This window comes from Silurus aristotelis (assembly GCF_946808225.1).
Source record: "Silurus aristotelis genome assembly, chromosome: 18".
NCBI classification, from domain to species: domain Eukaryota; kingdom Metazoa; phylum Chordata; class Actinopteri; order Siluriformes; family Siluridae; genus Silurus; species Silurus aristotelis.
Window position 1 is genome coordinate 12,495,462 of NC_139591.1, and position 20,551 is coordinate 12,516,012.

General features: G+C 39.4%; 2 protein-coding genes and 1 long non-coding RNA gene across 4 annotated transcripts in view; 2 read left to right on the plus strand and 1 right to left on the minus strand.

Annotated features, from left to right (window-relative positions):
* Positions 1-20,551, plus strand: part of LOC310741492 — a 126,674-nt gene that overhangs the window by 91,335 nt on the left and 14,788 nt on the right. The gene's annotated exons all lie outside the window — the stretch shown is intronic.
* LOC310741477 (non-selective voltage-gated ion channel VDAC2) lies at positions 5,898-15,365 on the plus strand. Its single transcript, XM_083569385.1, has 9 exons — positions 5,898-6,058; positions 9,314-9,385; positions 9,502-9,551; positions 9,950-10,102; positions 10,200-10,252; positions 12,375-12,596; positions 12,775-12,925; positions 14,576-14,633; positions 14,752-15,365. Exons 2-9 carry the CDS (start codon positions 9,319-9,321, stop codon positions 14,841-14,843), a joined length of 846 nt encoding a protein of 281 aa, XP_083425511.1. The 5' UTR covers positions 5,898-6,058; positions 9,314-9,318; the 3' UTR covers positions 14,844-15,365.
* Positions 15,093-20,228, minus strand: tor4aa (torsin family 4, member Aa). Of its 2 annotated transcripts, none has more exons than XM_083569369.1 (2): positions 20,047-20,228; positions 15,093-17,612 (listed from the first exon to the last, which is right to left on the minus strand). In XM_083569369.1, the coding sequence occupies exons 1-2, from the start codon at positions 20,071-20,073 to the stop codon at positions 16,368-16,370; spliced, it is 1,272 nt and encodes a 423-aa protein (XP_083425495.1). In that variant the 5' UTR covers positions 20,074-20,228; the 3' UTR covers positions 15,093-16,367. The 2 variants fall into 2 exon arrangements, with proteins under 2 accessions (XP_083425495.1, XP_083425496.1); XM_083569370.1 differs by lacking the exon at positions 20,047-20,228 and adding an exon at positions 18,656-19,234.

The window sequence follows — 20,551 nt, forward strand, 5'->3', positions numbered from 1 at the left end:
TCACCTTTTCATTCTTTCTGAACCATTCAACATAGCAGGTCTCACCACAGTCCTCTAAACTTTCCCTTTCACTCTTGCAGATACCCTTCTTTCACAAAACACTCCTGCCACTCTTCTCCACCCACTCCACTGTCTGCACTCTTTTCTTCATTTCTCTAACACACTCTCACACACTTTGCACTGTTGACCCCAGGTACCTGCACACTTCACTGCTGTCACACTGTCCTGCACCACCCTCACATACTTTTCTGACACACCTGACTTCCTCATACAGTACCACAACTCCTCCCTCTGCACCCTGTCGTACACTTTCTCCAAATCCACAAACACACAATGCAACTTCTTCTGTCCTTCTCTATACTTCTCCATCAACATTCCTCAAAACAAACAATGCATCTGTGGTGCTCTTCCTTGGCATAAAACCATACTGTTGCTCACAGATGGTCACCTCTTCTCTCAGCCTGGCTTCCACTACTCTTTCCAATAACTTCATGGTGTAACTGATCAACTTAATTCCCCTGTAGTTACTGCAGGTCTGCACATCTCCCTTATTCCTAAAGATCGATACCAGCACACTCCTTCTCCATTCCTCGGGCATCCTCTCACCTTAAAAAATCTTGTTGAACAATCTGGTTATCACTGCCATCTCTCCTAAACATCTCTATGCTTCTACCGGTATTCTACCGGTATATTCATCCGTTTCAACTGACTTTCCACTCTTCATCCTCTTAATCGCTGCTCTCACTTCCTCCTTACTAATCCTATTCACTTCCTGCTTCACCATCACCACATTATTGAACCTTCTCTCTCTCTCATTTTCCTCGTTTATCAGCTGCTCAAAATACTCCCTCCATCTTCTAACACACTCTCCTCACTAGTCAACACATTTCCATCTCCATCCTTTATTGCTCTAACTTGCAGCACATCCTTTCCAGCTCGGTCCCTCTGCCTGGCCAATCGGTACAAATACTTTTTTACTTACTTAGTGTTCAATTTCTCATACATCTCCTCATATGCCTTTTCCTTAGCTTTTGCCACATTCCTCTTTACCTGCTGCCTACTTTTCTCATCTCTTTGCTAATCCTAATTCTGTTTTGTCAACCTCTTTCTCCTTATGCTTTCCCCTGCACTTCCTCATTCCACAATGTCTCTGTCTTTCTTTCTATTTCCAGACATATTGTCAAGTACCTTTCTAACTGTCTGCCTTATCACTTCTGCAGTAGTTGCCCAATCATCCAGCACCTCTTCACCACCACTGAGCTCCTGTCTGACCTCTGCCCTACACTACAGTCTTCTCCTTTAGTTCTTTTAGTTTCTTATTCTTTTATCAGTTATCACTCTCCTCCTCTTTTTCTTCACCTTCGAAGCCATCCTACAGACCACCATCTGATGCTGTCTAGCTACACTGTCTTTCCTATCTTTCCTTCTCCTCCATCTCACAACCCACTTGTGGAGCATAGGCACTGGTGACATTTATCATCATCCCTTCAACTTCCAGCTTTACATTCATCACCCTATCAGATACTTGCTTCTACACCTTTAATGTACTCTTCCTTCAGAATCACCCCTACACCATTTTTTTCCCATTCACAACATGGTGGAACAGTTTAAACCCACCTCCAATGTTCCTGGTCTTACTCCCTTTTACTTTGTCTCCTGAACACACAACATGTCTACCTTTCTCCTTTATATCATATCAGCTAATTCTCTCCCTTTACCAGTCATAGTACCAACATTTAAAGTGCCCCCCCCAACCCCCACTCTCCTACATTCTCCTTTCCCTGCTGTCTCTGTAGACGTCTTCCTCCTCTACTTCTCCTCCTTCGGCCAACAGTAGCCCAATTTCTACCGGTACCCTGTTGGCAACAATACCTGTGGCGGTTGTTGGTAACCCGGGCCTCGACCAATCCGGTATAAAAGTCTGATTCATGAACAGCATATTTGATTTGGCACAGCGTTTAACGCTGGATGCCCTTCCTAACGCAACCCTCCCCGTTTATCCGGGCTTTGGACTGGCATTAAAAGTGCACTGGCTTGTGCAACCCCAATGGCTGGGTTTCTGATATGAGAGGAACCTGATGTGGTTTATTGCTTTTGTAGCCCATGCACTTCAATGTTTCATGTGTTATGCTTTCTGAGATGCTTTCCGCTCATCACAGGTATACAGATTGTTCATTAGAATTGCTGTAGCTTTTCTGTCAGTTCAAACCATTCAGTTCAAACCAGGCCATTCTGCATTGGACTTTCTTAATCAACAAGGCATTTCTATCCACAGAACTGCCTCTATGGGATGTTTTTTGTTTATTCCACCATTCTAAGTAAACTCTACAGAATGTTGTTTGTGAAATTTACAAAAGACTAGCAGTTACAGAAATTCCCAAAACAAACCTGTCTGGCAGCAACAAACATGCCTTTGGATCATATTTCTTCTATTTTTATGGTTGACGTAAATATTATCCAGGGCTGCTGAGCTGTATTTGCATGATTCAGTAATTAGGTAATACAATATGAATAGTTGATAATTTCCTTCAAAAGTAGGTGTACAGGTATACCTATTAAAGTGTTTAGTAAATGTATTTAAAAATAATAAACTCTTTTATTAGCACTGGTTATGTACCTAAATCCTTCAAGCTAATTGAAGCAAACCCCTAATTAAGAAACCTGACCTTGACCCATGTCAGCTGTCCAACTACAGGCCAATATTAAATCTCCCCTTTATATCCAAGATTTTAGAAAAGTAGCACAGCAGTTATGCTTACATCTGCTTATGAATAACATTTTTGAAATGTATCAGTCAGGATTTGGGCACAGAGCACAGAGACCGCGCTAGTTAAGGTGTTAAATGACCTGCTATTGGCCTCTGATCAGGGTTTTGTCTCTTTGCTTGTTCTGCTCGACCTTAGTGCAGCTTTTGACACCATTGATCATTATATACTGCTTGCTAGACTTGAGAACGTTGTTGGAATAAAGGGAACAGCTCTCTCTTGACTCAGGTCTTATTTGACTGATCGCTATCAATTTGTTGATGTAAATGGTGAGTTCTCCACACTCTCTGAGGTAAAGTTTGGTGTTCCTCAAGGATCTGTCTTAGGCCCACTGCTTTTCTCTTTATTTATGCTGCCTCTGGGTGAAATTATACATAAACATGGGATTCCTTTCCATTGCTATGCTGATGATACACAGTTGTATATTCCAGCAAAGCCAGATGAGCGAGATCAGCTTAACAATGTTAAGAGTGTTTAAAGGACATTAGACAGTGGATGCTTGATAACTTTCTTCTGCTCAATTCAGATAAGACGGAAGTACTTTTACAAGGACCACATGCAGCTAGAAGCAAACTTTCCGATTATGTAGCATCTCTGGAAGGTGTTTCTGTTTCAGCGTGTACAGCAGTCAAAGATCTTGGTATGATTATTGACCCTCGTCTTTCCTCTGAGGTTCACATGAATAATATTACCAGGATCGCCTTCTTTCACCTTAGAAATATTGCTAAAATTAGAAATATAATGTCGTTACAAAATGCAGAAAAATTAGTTCATGCTTTTGTTACTTCTAGATTAGACTACTGTACCGCTTTACTGTCTGGGTGTGCGAGTAAGTGCATAAATAAGCTTTAGTTAGTTCAGAATGCAGCAGCAAGAGTCCTCACTAGATCTAGAAAATATGACCACATCACCCCTGTTTTAATCAGTCTACACTGCTCCCAAATAAATCTCACGTTGATTATAAAATACTACTACTGAAGTATAAAGCACTTTTTATAAAGCACGGTTTTGCACCACTGTATCTGAGTATTCTGTACCAGTATGATCCTCCACGCCTACTTAGATCAAAAGGTGCAGGCTATCTGTTGGTTCCTCAAATAATGAAGACTACAGCAGGGGGCAGATTTTTCTCTTATAAAGCCCCACAGATATGGAACAGCCTTCCAATCGGTGTTCAGGACTCAGACACAGTCTCAGTGTTCAAGTCGAGGTTGAAAACACATTTATTTAGTCAAGCCTTTTTCAGTAGATTTTTCTTAGGTAAAGGAGCAGATCTGGAGGGATCATGGATATAGAGTGTTTGGTGAACTGGGATATTTGTATGCTGTTGTCCCCTCACTCTCACACGTTCACTCAGGTTTGTTGAAGGTGGTGTGGTGGGTCATCTTTTATCCCAGAGATCCCTCATGTTGGTGTTACCTTCTGGTTCTCCCTTTTAGTTATGCTGCCATAGCGAGTCTTGCCGGAGTCCAAACTGCACAGTGACATTAACTTTCATACAACAATAAAGACACACAATAATCCATATCCTTTTCTTCCTGTCACCCTCTACTCTTTCTCTCTCTCTCTCTCTCTCTCTCTCTCTCTCTCTCTCTCTCTCTCTCTCTCTCTCTCTCTCTCTCTCTCTCTCTCCTCTCTCTCTCTCTCTCGGTTGAGTTATACATGCTCCTGAGGTTCCAGTGACCACTGTTCCTGCTCCTCTCCCCTCTGTGGATCTTCCCACTTCGTCCAGGCCTGCCTCTGGATAGTGTTCTCTTTGACTGGAGGCCACTCTGTGCAGCTTGGGACGGTTTCCCATCAACGCCTTGGGTGGTTCCATGAAATTCTGGAGTAAAAACGGGTGCTTTGAGGATAAATTGGACTGTAGTTAATGTCAACAGTCTGCTACATTGACTCAGGACTACTTTTCACTTCTGATCATCATCTCTGTACTCTGTACATTGTATATCTGCTATAAATGGACATTTGGTGCAACCCAGATGAGGATGGGTTCCCACTTGAGTCTGGTTCCTCTTAAAGTTTCTTCCTTATGCCATCTCGGGGAGTTTTTCTTTCACCACAGTTGCCACCGGCTTGCTCATCAGGGACAAACTTACTTATAAAGAACATATTCACTTTTAATCACCACATTATCTGTGTAAAGCTGCTTTGAGACAATGTTCATTGTTAAAAGCGCTATACAAATAAAAATGAATTAAATTGAATTGAATATATTAGACAGCAAGTGAACAGTGGGATGATGTGTTGGAATCAGAAAAAATGGCAGGTGTAAAGATTTTAACATTCCTGTCAAGGGTCAACTTGATCGATGGCTAGACAACTGGGTCTGAGCTTTTTCAAAATACTAGAACTTGTGGGGTGTTTCTACCAAAAATTATCCAAGAAGGGAGAACATCAACAAGGCTTTTGGGTGACACTGGGTAAACGGTCATGTGTGTCCAAGGCTTACTAATATGCAAGGGGTATATAAAGAATATATATATATATATATATATATATATATATATATATATATATATATATATATATATATATATATATATATATATATATATACTGTATATACACGTCACACTTTCAGCAACAAAAAGAGCTCATCATGATCACTCTGAACAGTCTGTGAATTTTAGTGTTTATTGTCTGTTTTCAACCAGAACAACATTGGTGTAAAATACTTTAAACATTTAGTTATATAGTTAATTATTTTTATTTGACTTTATTATTTTATTGACTAAAGTTAAATTATTACTTAGCAACCATTTATACCCTCTGGTGGTCAGGTGAAAAGGTACAATGATGATTATTATTAAAATAATAGGTTGTGTTTTTTTCATGACGTGTTTTTTTCCTATATATATTTTTTAATTAATCGGTCATATAATCACAGTTTTCGATCGATTTACGTGTTAAAATGAATGTAACAAGATAACATGATTTTGTATAGTGTGAAACGCTTTTACTTTGAATCACGTTGTGTAGATTGTCTACCTTCACATTAATTTCTTTTTTAAAAATATTTACTGCCCTCTGTTGGCTGTACCTGGAAATGCATACTTTCATGCTGAGTAGTATGGGTGAGTAGTGCACAGCTGCGGTGGTGCGCTGTGGTTTCATACTGCTCGCCATACTGTTTAGTATGGAAGTGTGCGGTCTCCGTTGTGGCTTTGTTCTACAGTGTGTTGCGTAAAACACGAGCCTATTTGTCCCCCACACACACACACACACACTGAAGAGCTAGTGGGTTGCATCAGAAGGACAAAAGCTTTCAAGTTCAAGCTTTTGTTACAGTGTCGGTATGATATTTCAGTTATTCTACAAAAAAATAAAACCAAAAAAAAAGAGACAAGAGAAGTTAATGTGTCGTATCAGGTTCTGCAGATGCGCCATGTTTGTTACAGAACGCTTGAGGTTACTGGAGTCTCGATATGATCATGGAAGACATGCTAAAGGGGGTTAGCGAGTTAGCACGCCAGTTCGGCCATTATTTAATAAAAATGTAATTGATTAAAGATTTTTACAGTGCATGGAGAACTTTGTTAGGGAGAATGTGTGCTTTTAAAATCACTGTATAGTTAATCTGACCTCGCTGTTCCTGCTGTTCTTGTAGCATCTTTTCTGCATAGTCGATGGTTAAATGCAGATAAAGACAGGATGCTTAGTTTTTTTGTATTTTAAATATAGCTTTTTTCAGAACTATAAAAGTAAACAGGAAAAAAAAGCAAAAAATGTCCTCCGGTTTGAATTCAGTTCGGTGTGTAATCTATAGAGAATCAGCAGATCATATTATAGACAATATCTCTCTTTTCTTCCTTTTTATAATAACATTGAGAAGATTACAGGTTATTAGTATGTGTAATCAGGTGTATTTGCTATAAATGAGTTGTGATCAGGTGTGTACTTGTGGCCAAGAGGTAGTTGGGCAGTGCAGGAGGCCTGTCAGGATGCTCATGTCCTTGAAGGCTTTCTGATGGTGAGGGTGCTATTGGCAGCAGAAACCACGTGACTCGGGTTCAAGGTTAACTGGAGTAACGAGATTGTATTTTTTTTAAATCCGCAAAAAAAAGGTGCAGAGTTAAATAATAAACTTTAGTTATTTAGTGCTCAAGTAACACGATACAGTAATGAACAAGCCTGTTTCATTTCCTTGTTGGCAGAAAGGCAATGATCTGATCCACATGTCCTCTTATTGAACTGTTCCTCTGTCTGAGCTCTAATAGCAAATTATGTGATAAATAATTTTATATATATATATATATATATATATATATATATATATATATATATATATATATATTTATTTATTTTTTTCATTATAATTTTAGTGTCTGAGAAAATCCTTCATATTTGTTCGTGTATTTGACCAGGTAGAAAATATGACCAAAAACAAAATGATAAAATAATCAAGAAATTTTATGAATTTTGCTTTGCATAAATATATATATATATTTATATTTATTATATATATATATATATATATATATATATATATATATATATATATATATATATATATATATATATATATACACAGTGAGGAAAATAAGTATTTGAACACCCTGCTATTTTGCAAGTTCTCCCACTCAGAAATCATGGAGGGGTCTGAAATTTGTTATCGTAGGTGCATGTCCACTGTGAGAGACATAATCTAAAAAAAAAAAATCCAGAAATCACAATATATGATTTTTAAACTATTTATTTGTATGATACAGCTGCAAATGAGTATTTGAACACCTGTCTATCAGCTAAAATTCTGACCCTCAAAGACCTGTTAGTCTGCCTTTAAAATGTCCACCTCCACTACATTTATTATCCTAAATAAGATGCACCTGTTTGAGATCGTTAGCTGCATAAAGACACCTGTCCACCCCATACAATCAGTAAGAATCCAACTACTAACATGGCCAAGACCAAAGAGCTGTCCAAAGACACTAGAGACAAAATTGTACACCTCCACAAGGCTGGAAAGGACTACGGGGAAATTGCCAAGCAGCTTGGTGAAAAAAGGTCCACTGTTGGAGCAATCATTAGAAAATGGAAGAAGCTAAACATGACTGTCAATCTCCCTCGGACTGGGGCTCCATGCAAGATCTCACCTTGTGGGGTCTCAATGATCCTAAGGAAGGTGAGAAAGCAGCCCAGAACTACACGGGAGGAGCTGGTCAATGACCTGAAAAGAGCTGGGACCACCGTTTCCAAGGTTACTGTTGGTAATACACTAAGACGTCATGGTTTGAAATAATGCATGGCACAGAAGGATCCCCTGCTTAAACCAGCACATGTCCAGGCACGTCTTAAGTTTGCCAATGACCATTTGGATGATCCAGAGGAGTCATGGGAGAAAGTCATGTGGTCAGATGAGACCAAAATAGAACTTTTGGGTCATAATTCCACTAAACGTGTTTGGAGGAGGGAGAATGATGAGTACCATCCCAAGAACACCATCCCTACTGTGAAGCATGGTGGTGGTAGCATCATGCTTTGGGGGTGTTTTTCTGCACATGGGACAGGGCGACTGCACTGTATTAAGGAGAGGATGACCGGGGCCATGTATTGCGAGATTTTGGGGAAAAACCTCCTTCCCTCAGTTAGAGCATTGAAGATGGGTCGAGGCTGGGTCTTCCAACATGACAATGACCCGAAGCACACAGCCAGGATAACCAAGGAGTGGCTCTGTAAGAAGCATATCAAGATTCTGGCGTGGCCTAGCCAGTCTCCAGACTTAAACCCAATAGAGAATCTTTGGAGGGAGCTCAAACTCCGTGTTTCTCAGCGACAGGCCAGAAACCTGACTGATCTAGAGAAGATCTGTGTGGAGGAGTGGGCCAGAATCCCTCCTGCAGTGTGTGCAAACCTGGTGAAAAACTACAGGAAACGTTTGACCTCTGTAATTGCAAACAAAGGCTACTGTACCAAATATTAACATTGACTTTCCCAGGTGTTCAAATACTTATTTGCAGCTGTATCATACAAATAAATAGTTATAAAATCATACATTGTGATTTCTGGATTTTTTTTTTTAGATTATGTCTCTCACAGTGGACATGCACCTACGATGACAATTTCAGACCCCTCCATGATTTCTAAGTGGGAGAACTTGCGAAATAGCAGGGTGTTCAAATACTTATTTTCTTTATATATCTTTATATATTCTTACATTTTATTTTATATAGTTTTTATACTTTATTTATCAGTCTTCTTTTTCTTTGTATTATTTTTCTCCCCATTTTATTCCCTCATGCCAGATTATCGTAATAAGCATTTCACTGCATGTCGTACTCTTTATGTATGTGTATGTGACAAATAAAATTTGATTTGATTATATATATATATATACACATACACACACTACACATATAGCAAAATGATGTTTCCTAAGTAACCTCACATCAAGCAATGCTGATCAACAACAAGCCTTAGCATTGTGGCTGTTTAACTGCGTAAATACTAAAAAATAAATACTGTGTAAAGCATCTAGTGTTCAGAATCAGTGTTAGACACTTTTTTACTTTTTGTAAATTATTAATATTATTTATTATTTTTTATTTTAGGTACAATGTCTGTTCCTCCTTCTTACTCTGACCTGGGAAAATCAGCCAAGGATATCTTTAGCAAGGGCTATGGTCAGTTAATAGCTGTACTGTTGTTTTAATAAGAGAATATACCTTTTCATGATTTGTTTGTATTTTATAAAACATTGTTTTTAACTCTGTATTTTTGTCTTATGCTCTGCGTGTAGGTTTCGGAATAGTTAAGTTGGACGTCAAGACCAAGTCGCAGAATGCAGTTGTGAGTTTGTACTTCCTTTCTACGGATTTCCTGCTATTACCAACTTCCCTTTTTTTAATCTTTGTATTTGATTAAATCATTTGTTCTTTGAATCAGTGTTCAGCAAGTCACATGAACTAAATCTGACTCTGCAGTTGGTAAAAAAAAAAAAAACAACAACTCTGTAATAATCTGTTAAAAGTGCAATGCAAATGAAATTTAATTGAATATACAATCCACCTCTGGAGTAACATAAAATTCTGCCGATTGTATCCTGAGAGTGACGCAGAGGGAATATATATATAAATCATATATTCATATATAAAATCTTTTATAAATCAGTATATTAGTATGGCAGAATTAAAATAGGTGTTGGTTTATTTGGTTTAATCCATATCCTTCCTCATATTTGTGTCTAGGAATTCAACACATCCGGCTCTACTAATATCGACACAGGCAAGGCTGGTGGGAGTTTGGAGACCAAGTACAAGCTGAAGGAGCTGGGAATCGGCCTCAATCAGAAATGGAACACGGACAACACTCTCACTACTGAACTTTCAGTGGAGGACCAGGTGTGAAAACCCTCACAGAAAATCCTTGTTCATTTATTTGGATTCGAGTAACACTAGTTGGATCAGTGGTGTAAAATTATTTGTCTCTTTCGAGCAGCTGGCAAAGGGCTTGAAGGTGGCTCTCGACACGTCCTTTGTTCCAAACACAGGGTAAGTGGTTTATTGTGTCAGAAGTTTGTAAATATGATTGTGAGGTAAGTGAACAGTATGTAGTGGGTTTGTTGAGGCTGGTGTTGGTAGTTAGTAGTGTTGTTAGTGTTATTGTTGTTCTCATTTTACTGAAAGCCTGGCTTTACTCGCTAGCTGAAATGATCAGAGGTAAAAACCTACAATGCTTCATTTGAGACATATGAAGTGACCAGTATTTCAACCGCCTTCAATTATTATCACGCTGTTGAAGCAGAGGCTCACTGTGCTTTTTTAAATTGTTTAGCAGATGACTGTTATTGGCTGGTGTTGCTTTAAGGGTGTGGACAACAATAAATAGCTTGATAATCAATTCAAACTTGTGCACCATTAAAATATTTACACCTTGTTTTTTGTGTGTGTTTAAGTTATGTACAGTGGGTACGGAAAGTATTCAGACCCCCTTAAATTTTTCACTCTTTTTTATCTTGCAGCCATTTGCTAAAATCATTTAGGTTCATTTCTTTTCCTCATGAATGTACACACAGCACCCTATATTGACAGAAAAACACAGAATTGTTGACACTGTTGCAGATTTATTAAAAAAGAAAAACTAAAATATCACATGGTCCTAAGTATTCAGACCCTTTGCTCAGTATTTAGTAGAAGCCCCCTTTTGATCTAATACAGCCATGAGTCTTTTTGGGAAGGATGCAACAAGTTTTTCACACCTGGATTCAGGGATCCTCTGCCATTCCTCCTTGCAGATCCTCTCCAGTTCTGTCAGGTTGGACGGTAAACGTTGGTGGACAGCTATTTTTAGGTCTCTCCAGGGATGCTCAATTGGGTTTAAGTCATTGCTCTGGCTGGGCCATTCAAGAACAGTCACAGAGTTGTTGTGAAGCCACTCCATCGTTATTTTAGCTGTGTGCTTAGGGTCATTGTCTTGTTGGAAGGTAAACCTTCAGCCCAGTCTGAGGTCCAAAGCACTCTGGAGAAGGTTTTTGTCCAGGATATCCCTGTGCTTGGCCGCATTCATCTTTCCCTTGATTGCAACCAGTCGTCCTGTCCCTGCAGCTGAAAAACACCCCCACAGCATGATGCTGCCACCACCATGCTTCATTGTTGAGACTGTACTGGACAGGTGATGAGCAGTGCCTGGTTTTCTCCACACATACCGCTTAGAATTAAGGCCAAAAAGTTCTATCTTGGTCTCATCAGACCAGAGAATCTTATTTCTCACCATCTTGGAGAACTCCATGCGGGTTTTCATGTGTCCTGCACTGAGGAGAGGCTTCCGTCGGGCCACTCTGCTATAAAGCCCCACTGGTGAAGGGCTGCAGTGATGGTTGACTTTCTACAACTTTCTCCCATCTCCCGACTGCATCTCTGGAGCTCAGCCACAGTGATCTTTGGGTTCTTCTTTACCTCTCTCACCAAGGCTCTTCTCCCCCGATAGCTCAGTTTGGCCGGTCGGCTAGCTCTAGGAATGGTTCTGGTCGTCCCAAACGTCTTCCATTTGAGGATTATGGAGGCCACTGTGCTCTTAGGAACCTTAAGTGCAGCAAAAAACTTTTTTGGAACCTTGGCCAGATCTGTGCCTTGCCACAATTCTGTCTCTGAGCTCTTCAGGCAGTTCCTTTGACCTTAATGATTCTCATTTGCTCTGACATGCATTGTGATCTGTAAGGTCTTATATAAACAGGTGTGTGGCTTTCCTAATCAAGTCCAATCAGTATAATCAAAAATTTCTGGACTCAAATGAAGGTGTAGAACCATCTCAAGGATGATCAGAAGAAATGGAGAGCACCTGAGTTAAATATATGAGTGTCACAGCAAAGGGTCTGAATACTTAGGACCATGTGATATTTCAGTTTTTCTTTTTTAATAAATCTGCAAAAAGGTCAACAATTCTGTGTTTTTCTGTCAGTATGGGGTGCTATGTGTACATTCATGAGGAAAAGAAATGAACTTAAATGATTTTAGCAAATGGCTGCAATATAACAAAGAGTGAAAAATTTAAGGGGGTCTGAATACTTTCCGTACCCACTGTATATAGTGTGACAGTAGGAAATCAAACTTCATCAGGAAGCAAACTCATCAAAATCGACTGCACTCACTAATACATTCTTTTACTTTACTATAGCAAAAAGAGTGGCAAGCTGAAGACTGGCTACAAGCGGGACTACATCAACCTGTCCTGCGACGTTGACTTTGAGGGCCCAGTTGTGCATTCTTCAGCTGTTTTGGGATACGCTGGCTGGTTGACTGGTTACCAAATGGCATTTGACACAGCTAAGTCCAAACTGGTGCAGAACAACTTTGCTCTTGGCTACAAGGCTGGCGATTTCCAGCTTCACACCAATGTGTGAGTTTCAAGGACTAGATAATATATAATACCAGCATAAAACATTTTTTTATGCTTAATATTTAGTGACAACCAGTGACTTTTAAAACTCCGCTTTTGGATTATTATTATTTTATTTTTTAGCAATTATTATGTTGATGAGCAGGCAGTTGCTAAATATGATCTTTTTTTGGTTCAGAAATGATGGAACTGAATTCGGAGGCTCTGTCTACCAGAAGGTGAACAGTCAACTGGAGACAGCGGTCACTCTGGCCTGGACTGCGGGAAGCAACAACACACGCTTTGGCATTGCTGCCAAGTACCAACTGGACAAAGATGCATCTTTGTCTGTGAGTTATTGGGCTCAAAGCGAATGAATTATCTAATTATAAATAAGATGAGATTAAGTCCTGTATTGCTTTAAACACAAAGCAGTGTAAAAAAATAAAAATATGCAGTCTTGTTATAAAAATACATTTGTAGTTTAAAAAACAGCTGATGAACCAAACAGGCTTCTGAAATCTAAACCCTTAAACAAAATGTATTATATAATGTTTTTAATGATTCTGGTGTGAATTTGTGGGTTGGTGCTGTATTGTCACAGGCACATCACTAGAAGATAAGTGTAAGAGTTAGTATTCACTGTTAGAACCTAAACACAAAAGAGCGAACTTCTTATCTCAAAGTGAAGTGTTGAACGTTGACTTGTTGAAAGTCTTTAAGATGACTTTGATGATAATGATCTGAACTCTGATCACTACTAGCAGCTCAGTGAGTAATAAATAAAAGATTACATGGTTTTGTATGTAGATTTACATGGATAGATAGCCAGATTGCCACCATCACAAGTGGAAAACATTCAGGACAGTTTTCCGACAGTTTCCATTTCTCTGAGGAGTGAACGTCCCAGCAAACTGACCCCAAGATCAGACTGTGCAACTGCAAAAAAACAAAACAAGAGTTACATCTCAGACTCTACAAGCCTCAGCATGTTAAATGTGAAAGTTTGACAGTACAATGAGAAAAAGACTTGACAAGTATGGTTTGTGGAAGGGTTTAAAAGGAGAAGGCCTCTTCTCTCTAAAGAGAACGTGGCAACAGGGCGTAGGTTTGCAAAGTTGCATCTGAGCATACCACAAGACTTCTGCAACAGCGTGCTTTAGACAGACGTTTGGCCATAATGCACATCACAGCCTTTGTCAAAAACCAAATACAGCATATCCGCACAAACACCTCATACCAACTGTCCAGCACAGTAGTGGAGAGGTAATGATTCGGGTTTGTTTTGCAGCCACAGGACCTGATCAAATTGCAGTCATTGAATTTACCATAAACTCTTCTGTATACCGAAGTATTCTATAGTCCGTGCTGGAATGAGGTCATGCAACTGGACAATGATCTCAAGCGCACCAACAAATCAACAACGGAATGGTGAAAAAGTAGAGAATCAAGGTGTTACAGTGGCCCAGTCAAAGTACAGACCTCAACCCTACTGAAATGCTGTGGCAGGACCTTTAGAGAGCTGCAAATAAACAAATGCCTGCAAATCTCAATGAACTGAAGCAATGTTGTAAGGAAGAGTGAGCCAGAATCCCACCATACTGAAGTAAGAGACTAAAAGCCACACAGAAAACTAACATTTAAAGTTATTGCTGCTTAAAGTGGCTTTACTTGCTACTGAATCATACGTTTTTCATACATAGTTTCTCCATTTCAGCCTGATATTTGCACAAATAAATAATGACTGTAATTGGGTTTTTTGTTCATATAAAGTTGTATTTACCCAATTCTAAGACCACATGATTGTCCTGATACGTAAAACCATAGGTCATACTTTCATTTTCATGATTGTACATGCATCTCGCCAGTTGTGCTTTAAACATTTTCGGCAAGCTTCTTTCAAACGCTCTTAAGACCCAGAAATGAAAGTTCACAATGATCACTCCGAGGAGAGAAAAAATGAACCTCCTGAAATTTGGTCTTTAATTCTGCATTCACAGGCAAAGGTGAACAACGCCAGTCTGATTGGAGTCGGTTACACTCAGTGTCTGCGGCCAGGTAACCGTTTGCTCATGTGGCTTTCAGCTGTTTCTTCCACGTGTTTAAAAAAAAAAAATAATAATAATAAAACTCATCCTTATTCCTACTATTACTACATTCTAATTGTTTTGTTTAGGTGTGAAGGTGACCCTCTCTGCACTCATCGATGGCAAGAACTTCAACACTGGAGGACATAAAGTTGGACTGGGCTTTGAACTTGAAGCGTAAATGCCCACTCCTGTCATATTTATCCTCCATTTTCCGTTGTTCTTTGTACACGAGCGTTAGCCCCCCTGCCCCCCTCCCCCAAGCGAAAGACGAAGACGTGATCATCTGTGCGTTTTTGAGCGACACCCTAAACACGAACGCTAAATGCTTCCATCCGATAAATAGATGGTTCATCAATAATATGAAAGGATCTGCAGTCTGGAAATATTAAAAATAACGACCTCCCATTAAAAAACACTGCACTACAACCAGGTTTCGTGGAGTTTTATTACAGTTGACATAGAACTGTTTCTTTTTCCTGTTTCAATACTGAAGATAACTTTGCATAATGTCAACAGTGAAGCATTAGCTGCTGTCTTCTGGGGGATTTCGGTATAAACAGTAGGCATGTGAATAGCTTCCAGTATAATATATGTGGCAGGTAGTGTGAGAACATGTAGAAAAAATTATTCATCAGCATCCTGCAATAAACTGAAAACTGGTGTCACACGGAGCAATAAATGTAATTTGCGTTGAGTGGAACATGTTCATTAATGTGTTGTACTATTATTGCTATTATTACTAATAATCAGATCTGATTGTATTCAGACATTTCTAATTTCTAATATTTTCCAGCTACAGCTCAGATGTAATTAAAAGATAAACATGATGGTTTTCCTGAGACAGAAAATGCCGTTCAACACGCTTATTTTCAAGTTGAAATGATCTATCTTTTGTTGTACATATAGGATTTCACAGTTAGTTTGGAAGATGAGTGTTTTAAAATTTGGAATATGTTCATTCATTCCCTCAGAAATCACATATTAGGGCAAAGCAAATTTAGGTTTAACATCAGCTCCTACTGAATTATTAGAATTAACTACAGTAAACAATAAGAAAATCAACATGCCTCTGGTTTAATGTGATTTTACAGTGGTGTTTGGGTGTAATCTTAATCCAGGAGCTGAATTAAAAGAACAGATATTGTAAATCATGTAGAACAACAACTTCATGTAATTTAATCTTTGATCTAAAAATGTACTCTGCTCTCTTTGAGCTCATCACTGAAACCTTTGTCTTTGTATGTCTGCCCTAATTCTAAACACTCAATGTTGTTTTCTTTCCTGAAAGGTCTTTCAGCTGCACCGCCCTGGTTTCTTTTGGGAGAAATGACCATTTGTTGACATGTTCCGTCCTACAGAAGTTTACAAGTAACAACCAATTACAAAACAGAGTAGACAGGAATCCTTCTGCACTGTGTCTGTGAGAGAGAAACAGTCATTGACACTTTCCATTTGGCAAATATTTTTGTGGGAACAAAAAAAAACAAAAAGACAAATGCATAAAAAAAAAAATCAGCAACTTTCTTTAAAATTCTAAATTCAGAACATTCCTCTTTAGAGCTATAAAAATAACAAAGAAACCATGCCAGTCTTTTCCAGCCATCGCAGACTAGTACTGATCTTGTTGCATCAGTATTTTGCTCAAATTGTATTTGACTATCTGTATCCATGAGCATGAGCTCAGTGTACACAGCTTTTGGTTTCACAAAAGATTCACTTTTGCCACCACTTGTTTACATCCAGTGCGTGAAAACTCTCGTTCACCCACAGAATAGTAACCCAGCTCGTCTGCTAGTCTTTCTACATGAGCGCGGTCTGGGTAAAATCCTTCACGGGACATCTCGTCAATAAAACATTCCATTACGTGGCTTTTTTCCAGAAGGGTGAGAGGAAGCAGCTCAGCTTCCAGCCACAGCGAATGATGCTTTCTGAGATTACTAAGCAGCAAAGCGTTGAATTCCTTGCTGATGAGCCCTCGGCCCAAAACTATGCTGCTCGTGGAGTTCTGTAAGACAAACTTTGTAATGTCCTCTTGCTCCAGGTTGCTGATGAGGATGTAGATGGCGTTTAAATATTCGTTGTTGCCTTTTTTCATGATGAGATGGTGCACAGTGTCAAGCAGCTCAGTAGGCATGTGCTCCATCTCATCAAAGATGAACAGGGGTATCTTCTCCTCTTCTTCTGCCTGAGTCACCATCTCGGAGACTTGGGAGGTCAGAGTTTCGGTACACACCGGGATGTTTCCTTCCGTAGGACAGTGGTGCAGCACAAAGTACTGCATGACCAGCTGCTCGCCCACTACAGAGCGAAAGTGCTGAGACAATAGCCTTCCTATGTGGCTCTTTCCTACACCACTGGGCCCAAGAAGAGACACAACCAAAGGTTTACTGTGAACATATGTGGACAAGTAATCTTTTAAATGTCCCAGCAGGCTGTCAGTCGCCTCCTGCTGTCCGAAAACCTCTCTTTTAAGTGTTTTCTCGAGTCCATCCAGATCGTATTTGAGCACATGGTCATCCAGGTTTTCAATGGCATTGTAAACCTGCAAGAAAACCACAACACAAAGCAAGACCAAGCAACTCTTTGCCCGGCTCTGCTCTTTGGTGGGCAAAACTCTGCGGCTGCTATTGGGAAAGAGGACTCGTGGCTTTTTCCTCTTCTTTTTCTTTCCTACACCAACAATACTGTTACCATCGCACACATCAAACGTGAAGATCTTGGGGCTGGTGGAGCGCTGATCGTTGCTCTGAGGCAGTAAGTGAGCACTGCATTGCGATGCTGATGCTGATCGGTCCATGCGGCGTCTTTTCATCGCTTGGTACTTCTGCCGAATCCGCACCACAGCTCGAACAGTCGAGGAGAACTGAGAGAACGTAATAGGCTTGTTTTCCTTTGTCTTTTCATCCTCATCCTCGGAAAGTGTGACAGTAAGGTTTTGCTCATCCATCTGTGAAAACCAAAAATCGGTAGCATGAATAAACTAATGACGAAACACATTTTCGAACACATCTGGAAAGGCTGGTATACTATGAAGTGTGCTTGGTGGACCCCTCGTTTTAAACACGCCCCCAATCGTCTGCCCCCGCCCCATTTTAAGAGGGTAGCTCTGGAGCAGGAAAAAAAAATGTGGAGTGAAATAAAGGAAAGAAATAAAACGCAAAGCAGAATGGTCAGTGCTGATGTGAGATGATTCTGCAGCTCGCTTAATGTTTAACACGTTCCCCTTGGTGTGAGTTTTCAGAGAATGTAGAAGGCTTGTAAAAGCAGACACAAGTGTGTGTGTGTGTGTGTGTGTGTGTGTGTGTGTGTGTGTGTGTGTGTGTGTGTGTGAACGCGCGGGCATGCAAATCATTCTCATTCGATCATTAACACACAAAGGGCCTCTTAGGTGATTGCATTCAAAAAAAAAAAAAACGGTCATTCCGGTTCATTTGGAATAGTGTCTCATCGATAAGTGCCTGGCAAACACACAACTGAGGAATGCGCGCGTGCGTGTCTGTGTTTCTTAAAAGAGATCGCGCGTGCAGACTGTCTTCTGCTTCTTCCTCCAAATGTTTCTTTCAGTTTCATCCTCTGCCTCTATGAAGCCAGCAGGCTGGAGCACAGCAGATTTCCTTCCTGGAAATCCTGCCCTTTTACCAACACCCCCCTTTTTGCAGTAATAAAAAAAAAACATAAAGTGTGTGTGTGTGTGTGTGTGTGTGTGTGTGTGTGTGTGTGTGTGTGTGTGTGTGTGTGTGTGTGTGGGTCCCTGACCATTCCAGCAAATGAATCTAACTGGAAAATAGCAGTGTCTTCTTGATTTGACTGCCTCCTCTTAGTGCGATTTGAGTGCATTACAGCTAAACCGTGTGAAACGGGAAGTAGAGACAGTGTGACAAGATAAAGGGAAGAGAAAAAAGTTTTGCAGCCAACATCTGCAGCTGTGAGAAGAGATTCCGCTGCATGAAAAAAAAATACCACACGAACATACACACACAGGCGGCTTACCTTCTAGGAAGTCTCGGAGGCTTGTTCAAGCGTGGAGCATGATGAGAAGGAAGGACAGAAGAAGAAGAAGAAGAAGAGGAGGAAGAGGAGGAGGTAGCTCTTGACCTCCGCTCACCACTTGCTCTGAACTCCACCTATGTGTTCATCTTTCCTCTAAGCCCCGCCCCCTTCCTCTTCTCCACCACGTTCAACCACAAAACCAGAATTTACTAATGCACTGTACATGTGCACAGTGCATGACATGCTGCTGTACTAAATAGTTATTTGAAAAAATCAGCTACGCAGCTGCAAACAACATCCAAACCTGTATACTAAATAAAAAATGTCAAACCAGAAGGCAGCCATGCGTGTCGAAACAAACACTCTCATGTTGAGTACAAAGTGTCACAATGGGTATATCAGCTCATTTCGACTCAGAGTCGACTCTCGACTCCTAAAAACGACTCATGTCTAAAAGTTGACCAGTGTTGGTTCTTCTAAAAAAAATTGCCAATAAACCCATACACAATAGTCTAATCAATAAAAATGCCTAAAAGTAGACAGTCTCACCAACACACACCAATAACTCAATGAACCGACTGATCGACACACCACTCCTACCACAGCTACTTCCTCTGATAACGACTAGAAAACTTTCCTTCCTAGAATAGCTTTCTTTAGAAGCGCATACTTATTGTATACTAATTTATATGTATACTAATGTGTACTAATTTTCCAAATCAGTTGTCAAACTGTTTTTTCCATTATAATGTTTCTGAGATATAGAAAAATTAACAGACAGAAAAATTGTAGTTTGTGTTATGTGCTCAATGCAGTTAACATCCTCAAAACCAAAATGGCAGAAATATACACACACTCATTTTATCAAGAACCACATTTATGCACTTTTGGCTATTTGTGTATATGGTTTAGGTATGCATGTATCAAGTGCACAGGCAGTGCTGGTAAAAGTCTTCGGTTAGGGTTAGGGTTAGGGTTTTGTTTGTTTGTTTGTTTGTTTGTTTGTTTGTTTGTTTTGCTTTGTTTTGTTTGCACAAACCAAAACTTTACCCAGCCAAGATCAATCCAAACTCATTAACTGTTGAATATCTATAGATCCAAAAATACCAATGAGTTGAAAATCAACTCTTTCAGCACAGTGTTTTTATTGAACTATTAAGATGTTAGGATAACCATTAGGCTTTGTATCTTTCTATAGTAAAAATCTATTGGATCACTACAGCTATTTGTTGGCTAGTTGATGTCTACTTGTTTTGAAGTTAGTAAGTTTGGATCAAAAGCATTTAATTCAAGAGAATGGACAAACCGGATAAAAAAAAACAAAAAAAACTTAGTAACAAATGTATAATTACTGTGACTGTGATTTAATAAAAAATAAAGCAACCACTTACCCCCTGGCTATGCTTTACAGACACCATTTTGGGAAACACTGTGCTCCATGAACACACTGCTAATGTAGTCTAATAGTGTAGGCAGTAAAAGAATACAGTTTAAAAAAAAGGCTGTTGTACCTGTTACACTTGACCCAGTGTAACACACATTAAAATGCAACCACTATGTCTGTGTCTATGCTGTGCTGAGAACTGGTCCCACCCATAATGTCTACTCACTGTGAATGGAATCAGGGTAGGATCTTGGTGTGGTTAATATATATATATATATATATATATATATATATATATATATATATATATATATATATATATATATATATATTAACCACACCAAGATCCTACCTACTCACTGTGAATGGAATCAGGGTAGGATCTTGGTGTGGTTAATATATATATATATATATATATATATATATATATATATATATATATATATATATATATATATATATATATATATATATATATATATATATATATTAACCACACCAAGATCCTACCC

Coding starts and splice junctions, on each gene's coding strand:
- LOC310741477 (XM_083569385.1), top strand. CDS start 9,319: ATGTCTGTTCCTCCTTCTTACTCTGACCTGGGAAAATCAGCCAAGGAT. Junction 9,552..9,949: donor CCAAGTCGCAGAATGCAGTT/GTGAGTTTGTAC, acceptor ATTTGTGTCTAG/GAATTCAACACATCCGGCTC. Junction 10,253..12,374: donor TCCTTTGTTCCAAACACAGG/GTAAGTGGTTTA, acceptor ACTTTACTATAG/CAAAAAGAGTGGCAAGCTGA.
- tor4aa (XM_083569369.1), bottom strand. CDS start 20,073: ATGGTGTCTGTAAAGCATAGCCAGGGG. Junction 17,613..20,046: donor CTGTAAAGCATAGCCAGGGG/GTAAGTGGTTGC, acceptor TGGTTTTCACAG/ATGGATGAGCAAAACCTTAC.